General features: G+C 37.5%; 1 protein-coding gene across 2 annotated transcripts; it reads right to left on the bottom strand.

Annotated features, from left to right (window-relative positions):
• Nucleotides 1-222: 222 nt before the first annotated feature.
• On the bottom strand, nt 223-11,000 carry map3k7cl (map3k7 C-terminal like). 2 transcript variants are annotated; one of them, XM_079248044.1, is made up of 5 exons: nt 10,884-11,000; nt 8,934-9,015; nt 6,281-6,339; nt 5,251-5,366; nt 223-949 (listed from the first exon to the last, which is right to left on the bottom strand). In XM_079248044.1, the coding sequence occupies exons 2-5, from the start codon at nt 9,007-9,009 to the stop codon at nt 769-771; spliced, it is 432 nt and encodes a 143-aa protein (XP_079104170.1). In that variant the 5' UTR covers nt 9,010-9,015; nt 10,884-11,000; the 3' UTR covers nt 223-768. The 2 variants fall into 2 exon arrangements, with proteins under 2 accessions (XP_079104170.1, XP_079104169.1); XM_079248043.1 differs by lacking the exon at nt 10,884-11,000 and adding an exon at nt 10,310-10,616.
• Nucleotides 11,001-11,358: the final 358 nt, after the last annotated feature.

Below are 11,358 nucleotides of genomic sequence, written 5' to 3'. Positions count from 1 at the left end.
AACTGGCTTAGAGAAATGAAACTAAGGAACTGAAGCTAGTGTTAAAATAAATGTCTTTTATTATCAGACAAGGCAATAAACAACAGTTCCTGTATACTTCCCCATCAGCAGTTACACACTACATCACATTCACTACCAATCCCCCCCCAAAAAATACAACTGTTGCATGTATCACAGCACACGCTGTGAAATAATTCCTCACCCCCTCTTTTTTTTCCTTTAGCTCCTTTTTTTTTCTTTTTGTTTTTTTGCCGTTCCGTATGATTCTTATAACTCCCAGATGAGATTATACACTCATTCTGTGTGTGCTGGGAGAGGGAACATGTGTTAAAAACTCATTAAAGTGTAACATTTGGACCACGTCGCACCGCCTTTGAATCCCTCATGTGAAAGATTACCGTTTCCACAAGACCTGAGACAGATATAAGACCATCTGGTAACATTCACAGCAACTGACATTATGTGATTATTTACTGCTTGTTGTTGCAACAGTGACCAGGAAGGTTCTGTAAGAGCATGTAGATAGAAAACAGCACCCAGAAAAGCAGCGTTGTGGTATTGCTTAGTAGAATCACAATAAAATCTTCATCCTGATGATAATATGTGATTTAAGCAAATGACTCAAGACATGAAGAAAAACAGCTCCTCTCTGTGTAATTAGCAGATTTAAAGACTGTAAAGAAGGAGCATGAGCTGATCCATTACTTCTGGTTGCTGGCCTGGTGTTAACTCGAAGTCTGGTGGTCTCAGGTGCTGGGAGGTCAAAGGTCACGAGGAGTCTTGCCTTGTTTGATTGGTCAGACAGAGCCTCTCCAGCTGCTTGGTACGCTCGTTGTGGACAGTCAGCAAGGTGCAGTTCTCCTCTGTTAGACATCGAAACTCTTCTTCTAGACGAGCAATCTCCATGGCAACCTTTTCATCCTCCACCAGCTCTGCCAGCAACTTACGTCTGTATGAATGAGCAGGACAAAGATTTTAAATGCTGATCATTTTTCAGGTATTTAGGTCTCACTGACAAGATGAGAACTTTTCCTGCACTCAAAAGTTTGAGGTAGGGAAATTCTCAGCATTCCCAGAAAGGAGGAGGATTGAAAAACGACTCTCATTTGGACGGTTAAGCAATTTACAGTGTTGATTGTTTTGTGTCTAGAATGTGGTAGGAAACCAAAACAACCAAGCAAACTATACAAACACACAGAAAGAGTTGAGATGGGTAAAATGCTTATCATAGTTGCCACTTGGCCCCAAAGCTATTGGGGCTATTAATAGCTATTAATTAATAGCTAAGCTATTAATAAACTGGTATTCACAGTCCTCAGGTCTTCAAATGGTCTATAATACTGGTACTGCTCATTAATGCCACTGAGCCACATGATCCAGTTATGCTTGCTTTCTTTTGCTTTCTTCCTGTTAGATTTTATATTGCTTTTAAAATCTTTATGCTCATTTATTTATCTAACCTTTATGGTTTTGCCTGGCAAACATTAAAAACAGATTAATCTTCAATGCCTTAAATGGCCTCACACCAAAATGCTTCTCAGACTTATTTACTTGGTATGTGCTCCACTAGTCACTAAGATCCATTGCCCTTATTAGCACTCTGCTACATATTATTCCTGTTTCAGTTGGCAATAAAAGGTGGATTAGGTCATTTATATCTAAACTTACCAAATAAAAACACCAAGCCTCTGGCAGCTTTGGAAAAAATGTTCTAAAAAGATTTTATGAAAGGCTTTGGAAAATGTCTTTGTTATGTATTTTAGCTTTTTTAGATCATGTCTATAGTTATTAATTACTGTCATCTTTCTGAACCTTTTCTTTTCTTAGCAAAGCTCTTTGTAGCATAGTCGGATTACCATTTAAAAATAATATATATCAAATTACTGCTTCATTTGCAAAGCTAACCTCAATGTGCTGCATAATTTCAGCAAACGTGACAGATCTCTGTGTGCATAGTGTTCATACAGAAACATGCAGGTATGATGGTCTTCAAGAGAAAAGACTATTGATGATAAAAGTATTTGTTAATTTTAGGACCACACCTTCTTCACAAAGGGAAACATCTTTGAGGGAGATTTGATAAGGTCTGAGACACATTTTCTTTCTGTAGCATAAATTCCTCAGTATTTACACACTGGACATTTTCTGAAATCCACGCAGGGAATGGCACATGGGCATGCCACCACAGGTTTAGCAAATCATTGTGATTTGCCTTGTTCAGAACTCAGGGCACAAATACTCCACAGCCAGTTTAGACAGTGATGACCTGACTTCTTATGGCCACCGGCCTTTGGACTTTGAAAGTAATTTTAAGCACATGCACGTGTATACGCATGTGTACTGTGTATGATGGCTTTACACCTGAGAATGTCAGCGTGGTGACAACTAAATGTAAAATGAAAATCTCAAGTCAAATAACATATTCTTATATTTCTTATTATATATCGAATTAGTCTTTGATTATGGTGAGGTCAATTCTAAATGTTTTACATTGCTGCAGTGCTTCTCACCAACACTGGGCAAATATTTGTTTGGGAAATTAACCTTACTACAAAGTACTGTAAAAAAAAAAATATCAAGAGAATTATGTGATGTAGCTGCCAATACAATTACAGATCCACCCCTATGCCTCAAGGCTGATATCAGCCCAACTTGTTCATACTCTGAGTTAGAAAGTTTTTACACACTAATGCACAGAAAAGTAAAAAATAAACAAATAAATAAAAAGGAGAGAGCAACAGAAAAAATGTCTTGACCACTATAGTAGCTGTACTGCAGTGCATATATGTGTCAAATTTAGGTGTATAACCACTGAGATTTTATCTTGGATTTTTGTCAGAAATTTGGAGGATGAAATTTGACCAGTTTCCTTTTTTCCATCCAACCACTTTAAATGCAGGCAGGCATCTGTAAAATCCATAAAATTTAGTAAAAATAGAATGCTTTTGTGTGTTCTTGTTTTACAGAGATCAAAACTAAAAGTGATTTCTGGAAAATCCCTTATCAGTGTGTGCAAAGAACTATCCCTGCAGTCATTCTGCAAAACTTTACTCTGTGTCTTAAATATGGAAAAAAAAAAAACTGAGCTTACACAGTACTGTTTGACATGTCTGTCAATGGTGGAGACAGAAAAGAGAAGATGAGACAATATCAATTGCTTTTTTACTGTATGAAAAGTTTACGAATCAGTTAAATCTTGCATCTTTTTGGATCGCTTTCAAATCTCCAGTTTAGTTTCAGTTTACTGTAAATCCAGCTTTGTGCGTGTTTCATGGGTGTCATAGCAAGCCCAACCAGGACTGTGTAGCTGCCTGACTCATCATGCTCTTATCTAGACTCAAGGCCACACTCATCCCAACAGTCTGCCTGCTCTTTGCTATTTAGGAACCATGAAGTAGTGTAGGTTTTGTGTGTGTGTGTCTCTGTGTGTGTGTTAACAGCAAGAGCCTTGAAAAACCCACTGCTAAGACTACCCACAGCTGCTAAGGACACAGGGGACAGTGTCTGGGTATCATACATGGCTGTTTATGTAAAAGCACACATGGTGCATGTGTGTATTAAGGCTAACAGTAATTCCTATCCAGTTTAACGTGATATGCATCACAATTAATACAGTAATTAATCCCAGCTAATACTTAATATTTTCCAGAAATTATCATTAATTTAGCAAATTAACCAAGCGACAAAAATCCACTTCCAAGGACGTGATCATTTTATGCTTCGCACAGGCTTAAACTCTTCTGATATAAAAGTAATAAGAATTATTAGAAAACTTATGCAAACTTTAAAAAAATGTATCTATTTAAATGTCATCTTAAGAAAAATGCTGTGTGTAGATCATCTGCAGACTGATCCAGGCACTTTAAAAAAAAAAAAAAAAAAAAAGCCATCTAGTGGACTGTGATCCAAAATGCCTTGCAGTCCCACTTGTGTCCTGAATTTTATTATAGTAGTTCTTGAAAGATTTACATTTACAGTGTCTGTTTAAGTCTACCGAATCATACTTTCTATTAATCTCCTTTTCATTCTTATTCTCATAATTTTCCCTGATGTTTTCCTCGACTTTTTTTTTTTTGTTTAATTGCATACACACTTATAAATGGTCTTTAATTTGAACTTGGTTCTACATAGTGCAAAATTTCTAATGCAGGCATTTACACACATTCACATGTAAATAGGAAGCTAAGCAACCAGTTGCACTGAATCGGATGCACTTTACTGATCATTAGCACACATGATCACCTCTTAGGCATGAGCAAGGATCTTTGGGAAGCAACCCTTACTGCATATCCATTTGGGAAGGGTTAAGAGCTCATTTTCATACCACTGTTCTTTCTGGGTGTGGATGCCTTATATTTCTCCTCAAAGTCAGACGGTGTAATGAGAAGAAAAAACTCAGAGCTACAACTATTATCTTTGCTATAATCTTGCATATTTACATTTGCAGTTTTTTAACATACTCTGTCCCTCTCTAAAAAAATGAAATTAGCTAAAGAAACTCATACTTTACAGGCTGCGATTAGTGTATGAAATGTTAAAGTTCACACGTAAGAAAAACAGAAAAAAACACTTTCTAGAACATGGCGGTATAGCTTTGGTTTGTAAAGTTGCATCTAAACAAACCACAAGATTTCTGGAAAATGTCTTTCAGACAGATGACACCAAAGCAGAAATATTTGTTGTCCATAATGCACATCCTTATGTGTCCCAAAAACCAAACGACTCATATCACAACAAACACCAACTGTCAAGCACGGTGGTGGAGGGCTGATGATTTGGACTGGCGTTACAGCACAGGGACACAAGGTATACTAGAGTCATAAGTGAGGCATCTGTCTGACAGCTTCGACAGTTTCAGCCAAGTTAGATGAAATTAAATTGTGAGTATAGTTAATGAACTTGACTGCATTGAATTATAATGAATTGCACAGATATAAATTATAATTAGGATAGATTACAGTGTATATGAAATTACACTGTATCAGATTGGACTTGCTTGAACTTTCTCTTTCAAGTGCCATGAGTTGATTTGTTAAGAAATATTGCTATGTAATCACACTGAACTGTATTGAGTCATGCAAGATATTGATGAAGGAAGATGCTGCAATGGCACAGTCAAAGTCCAAATCTCAACTAGACTTAACGCCCTTCCACCTGAAACTTGACCCGAGAATCTGTCTTTTGGACTCAGGCATTCAGCCACAGCAAGTTTTATGAGGTACTTTAATCAATATGGAAATAAGTTCTTACTTGCGTTCCTCAAGCACAGCAATCTCGTGTTTGACCTGGTGGAACTCTCTTGCCATCCTGCAGTGTTCCTTGTACACCTGAACACTCTCTCTTACAGACACACAAGGTGGCACTGGCTGCAAGAACCAAAGACAAATGTATGAAACAAGGATGGTTCTTCATGAGAATTTTAAGGTAATGACCAAACCCCCATGATCCAACATACATATCTGGATCTGTTAGTTTTCTGAAAAATGATTTCTTTTAAAGAGAATTTTACAGAATTCTTCTAGAACGAAAGTTCTTTCTTTTGTCATGTTGGCAAATACTGATTAGTGTCTGATCACTTAGCATCACCAAAATGTCACACAAGCAATTGATAAACAAATTCAGTAATTTTCCAAAATGACAAATAAATCTTCTATTCCATTTAATCATTGCCTTATGGCTGTCCTGCCTGCCTATGATCAGCAACACATTTACTCACTTCACAAACAACAATCTGTTTCTGATTTCCCATAGTAATTTGTACTTTATGAGCTATAAACTAAAGTTTAGTTTATGTGACCCTGGGGGTCATTAAAAAATCCCTGACAACACTTAGACCGACTGAAAGCAAGAAATGAAAATGAAGATTTATGATCTAAAGACTTTTTTCCCCTTAGAATTCACCATGGACACAATGAACCATAAAACTACAGTTTCATTTATTTAAGTAAATAACTGTTGATATCAATTTTATTTTATTGTTATTAAAGTACTTATTCATCTATTATCTATTATTTATCCTTTCTTCATCATCAGTTAAGAGGCAAATGTTAATATTTTCAGTGAGTTAAGAAAAAATCTAAACAAAACAGTGTAGAGTCTAATTATATTCATACAAGAATAAAATGTACCAACGTTTTATGACAAGAAATATGAAAATCAGCGCCTTAAAATTGTCATGAAGATAAAGCAAAGTAATAATTCTGGCCCTCTATGTGTTCTGCTCCAGACAAGTTATGTATTCATCGTGTTCAGTTTGGTGAGTTACAGCAGTATTGTGTACCTGTAAACGTTGCTCAAGATCTGGGAAGGTCTTTGAAATGTCCTCCACATCTTTTACATCTATAAAAACAAGACACATTATTCCCTTAGTTTTGGTTATTTAAACAATAATACTGAGGGCAGTGAATGACAAATCATTTTGAGCAGTATATTGTTTTGTATGTCAATAATGGAAGTAGAGATTAGTACAAATACAGAGTTGCTTACAACATTTGCACTCACATTAAAGTAAAAGAGGAAAAAGAAATAGATTACAATGTTCAGGGTTTTCCAAACTGTTAATGTGACATTAAAAGGAAATGTCACCATAGCAATGCAGAAAATGTCATTGTACATTGAAATTTTCCATTAGATATGTTTTTTTTTTTGTATTTGAATGCTTTACCATGATGTCATAATAGCTTTAACCACATACTTTTCAATGAGCAGCAGATAACTACATTAGCGGCATAAAAGGAGTTAAAAAAAAGTAGGTAAATATGAAAAATAATCTGTGGTACAGCATTACCAAGGTTGAACTCCAACCTTTGGTTATCAGATGTTTCATCCTCCTCCTTCCCTCCATTACTTTAAGTATCAGGACTTAAAAGCAGCACTATAAGAAGACATTTGTCTGTTGATGTTAGCTACTGGTTGGTATGCTAAAATCGCTTCAAAATGAGATACTTCCTTTTGTGTCTTTAATATGATTATAAATTATGCCTGGTGCTACGAAATCCGACAAATACTTTGCTTGACCAAGCGACATATGATGCATGCCATGAGTTGGGATGGAGAGTGTGTTCAGGGAAAAAAATCTTGCATTGTTTGCAACATGCATTGAGAGAAATAAAACCATCAATACAAAAAAGTTTGACTTTTTTTTTTTTTACATTTTATGGACAATATAAAGTATTCATTAATCCTGAAGGTTAAAATATTGTTTCTGATTATAAGATTAAACTTCATGCTGTTTAATTCAAACAACATAATAAAGTAACAGCACTTAACATTAGAAAGCACTCCTGCCCTTTTTGAAACGTGCAATGAAGCTCAGCTCAGCTTCTTAGTCTTTTCAGTGAACATTTATTTCATAGAAGAAAATTTGGAAAATATATATTTGCTGCATGCACCTGATGTACAACCACCTGATTTTTTTCTCCTGTTACTTTGATACTTCTTCCTCGCTCATAAAATAGCCCATAATTAAACACAATAAGGCCTCTTCTAAACACCACAACTTAGCAACACAATGTTGCACTTTTAAGTGAGCCGTGTCCTCTCACTGGACAGTATTAATGACTAATCAGGCTGAAAGACATGTAGGATAATAATACAAAGGGACAACAACCAAGTACACAGACAAACTGTGGGAAAAAAAGAAACAGCCAAACCAGATGTATAGACAGAGAGGGATTCAGACAGACACAAACAGACAGGTTGTCTGCACCCGCCTCTGCCTTGCCAGTAATGTCCTTCTGGAGTTGTGGAACATGTGGAGAATCCTGAGATGACGCAACCTTCTAAAAGCAGGAGTATTAGTGGGCCAGCCTTCAGCCATGGGGCCAATTATAATGTGGAATAAACACAGGTCTCATACTTAGGATTGACACAGTGTGGGGTTATAACTATGCCAGGCATGAAGTCATGAAGGATGATCCCAGAAGAAGCAAAGCTCTCAGCTCCCATGCTGAGAGACATGAGTTCAAAGAGACAACAACAGGATCATCAAGGGAAAATCCAGATTAGATTTCAGAGGTGGGGATCAGATAGTGCCTAAACAGCTCTGGAGCGATAGCTAAAATTAAATTTTTTTTTTTTTGCTGGCACTTTGCAGACTATAGTAATAATCAGAAGTGAAGTTATTGGGGAAATTAGTAATCAATAGATTCAAAGATGGAGCTAAAAACAGCCTCCTTGATTCAGATTTGACGGTGCTCTCTCTGTTTTAGCCCATCGTGTGACTTCTTAAGAGAAAGAGTGGCGATCAGAGATGGGGTGGTGCAGCACTGGAAGCGTTAACTGCTTATAAATATAGGCCAGTGTTCTAAAAGCTGAACAGTGACACTGTTAGTATTAGAGGAGTAACCTGACTCTGCCATTGCAAAGCTGCAGCTGCTGTCCCAGTGCCTGACCCCTCTGCTGTAAAACATCTTGACAGACAGCACTCAGCCCATTACGATGGATACTTGAGTGTTTGTTTGTGTTAGTTAGTGAGCAATTAAGACAACTGAAACATGTTTTGATTGATGATTAAAGAGCATTTGAGTTGGCTTATACATCGGCATTTTGCCGGCTGCACATATGCACGTTTGTTTTTCATATGCTGTGGTCATAAGGGAATAGTGAAAGCACCTGTCTCAGTTACAGTGTAGAAGAATGACCACAGTTAATATGAACGGGTGTGTGAGCGCGGGGGGTGTTGCTGAGCCCAGATTGTGCCTGTGTCTGTTTTGGTTAGAAGAATGTCATACACATGTTCCACACATACTGGAAGTGCACTGAGAGTACGCTTCATCTGGTGTTAAATGATCAGTTGAGTAATAGGCGGGACTAAACTCGAAATAAGTTGTTACCATCATTTTGAGATCCTGGAACACAGGATTAGTGTGTGAAAGTATGTTGGTGTTTATGTGTGTGTATGTGCACAGTATGTTCTGTATGTGTGCATTTACCTGACGTGTCATCAAGGCTGAAGGCGATTCTGACTTCAGATTTATCAGGAGACACTCTTCTGGTTGAGGTGATCATTTATTCCTTCATGAAGCCATATGGATGAAAAAGTGGAGTTAGTATACCGCAAAGGACCTCAGAAAGAAAAGCAATGAATTTGGAACGTAAAAAAGAGATATTTAAAACAGGTTTTGACTTCCTATTAATTGATTGGCATGACTTCGACAACCTGAGGCTGCCCAGTTGGGGGATTTTAAGAAAAGATGGTGCCAAACTGTGCCGAAACACTTGGAAACATCAATTTTTAATTGGCTGTGTGCCATCTTAATTTATTCCTCACCGATAACAAATATAAGGAAATGTACCATGTTTGAACAAATCTAGCATGTTTTTCCTTTACTATGAATCCAAAAGTATGTATATATATGCAGTACTTGGTTGCAAAGATACAAACACTTTATGTCTGTCTGTGTGTCATTTTCGTGAAGAAGCCTAAATAATTGGAACTGGGCTTAAAGGAGTTAAGTTATTCCCTGATATCTTAAATATAACAATTTACATGTTTACATTAAATACATTTTTTGCAATATAAAATGAACAAAAACAAAAACATTCAAACATATTTTAAAATATCAGCTTGCTTTTGTTGTTGTGTTTCATCATATCTATTTATTCTTATTATGTTTTCTTTTTCTTCACTTTTTCCCCCATTTTCTCACTGACCACTGTACTTTCTAGAACTAAAGATTCTACAGTTTATCACTGTTCAATCTATCTATCTATCTATCTATCTATCTATCTATCTATCTATCTATCTGTCTATCTATCTATCTTATTCCAACAAACTACATATAATTTTAACATTGAACTCAGCAGGTGTTGTGTTGAATAGGAATGGCAGCCTGCAGACAGTATGATAAGGCATGTGATGAAACCGAGTGTGTATTTAAGAGTCTTTAGATATAGCCTACTCACATTTAGGCTAGCCGCACAGCCGTCAGTTTCATTATAGCTCTACATTAAAGAGTTGCAGTGGGATCAAATAATTAGAGTCTTGACAGACTGGCTCTGAAGGCTGGATTTTGCATGCTCCCCTTAAGTGAAGGTACAAGCTTTTTATATCAGGGCATTTGCCTGCTTTAACCCTGCTAAACTCTGTGACCTAACGACCTTCTACACAAAACGGGCACTTCTGTTCAATTCTCTCATCTCAGTGGGAATTCATCAGAAATATGACAACATTAGTAGGCGTCAGTGAAATAGTTTAGCTGTGTGTATATTGCAGGCACATGATGGAGAGTAACGTCTGCGCAATCGTATTCATGCGCTGGAAGGGTAAATGAAAATAAAGCGGTTGGTGCCAACAGGTCGTTGTTACCTGAAGCAGCACGAACCCAAGTCAGAAATTTCCGTCGAAACAAGTACAAATTCGTGTAAGGTACAGTACGTCCTCAGTGCTGAGTGATTTCCGTTTCCTATTGGACCACTGTTGACGTCTCTCCAGAGCCAGAAAAGTCGCGTGGAAGCCTTTGCGCTCCTGCACAATCCCCTTCAAGAGCCGAGTTGTACTTTTATCTTTATACTTTAATGTCTATAGTACAGTAAAATATACGCGATCTAAAACAAAGACGTCCAGTTCAGTGGTGCCTGCAATGTAAGGTAAGACTCCAGCAGCTCAACTTTGCGCAGGACGCACGTGTAATCCACAGACTGCAGCCATGCGGAGGAGAGTAAAACACAGGGCGCAGGAGGGCGGTGGAGGAATGTCGTCCGCTGTCCCCCGTGGCGGCCCTGGGCCAATTAAATGTCTCAGATGACATGACTTTAGCCCGCAAAAATGCCCACAGCTTCAGCACTGTTATGAGTGGCGTGGTCACGCCGTTGGGATGGTCCTTGACTTCGCAATAGCTGTGCAATGATGCAGTTTGTCAGAATGAGCATCTCATGTTTACCTTGTGGAAGAAAGCAGGACCCCCTCTTGACTAACATGAACAACCCACTACGCAATACTGCACAACGTAGTGGGATGTTATTTGTTTGAACGACGGAAATGCCAGACACCGTGCACCCTGCATGGGCTACTTAAGTCCACACTGTTCACATGGATATCTGCCTTATATATATAGTTGTATTAGATGTTTGATCACTGTCCTCAAATAACTGTCCAGCACGCCCTGAGCTGTTCTGTAGTGTCATGGGAAAATAAGCAGTATTTTTTTTTCTAATTACATTACAACATTTATGAAAAATCGAATATTTATTCTTCTTTAAATGAGCACCTATTGACTGGCTACATGTGATATAAGCAGCTCAAATAAATTTACCACTGGCTTCCTATGGCCTTCATTTATCTCACTGTCAAATCAATACAATTATAATCAGGGGTTCCAGATTAGGTAACAATGATTAGAGTCCACTTACAAAATG

This window comes from Telmatherina bonti, assembly GCF_933228915.1.
Source record: "Telmatherina bonti genome assembly, chromosome: 10".
Lineage (NCBI taxonomy): Eukaryota > Metazoa > Chordata > Actinopteri > Atheriniformes > Telmatherinidae > Telmatherina > Telmatherina bonti.
This window is presented reverse-complemented; position numbering and strand designations above follow the sequence as displayed.

What these genes read in the sequence shown, in the direction of transcription:
- map3k7cl (XM_079248044.1), bottom strand. Translation starts at nt 9,009, where the DNA reads ATGATCACCTCAACCAGAAGAGTGTCTCCTGATAAATCTGAAGTCAGA. An exon ending in ATCTTGAGCAACGTTTACAG is followed by an intron (nt 5,367 to 6,280) that starts GTACACAATACT and finishes TGGTTCTTGCAG; the next exon opens with CCAGTGCCACCTTGTGTGTC. An exon ending in GCTGTGCTTGAGGAACGCAA is followed by an intron (nt 950 to 5,250) that starts GTAAGAACTTAT and finishes TCATTCATACAG; the next exon opens with ACGTAAGTTGCTGGCAGAGC.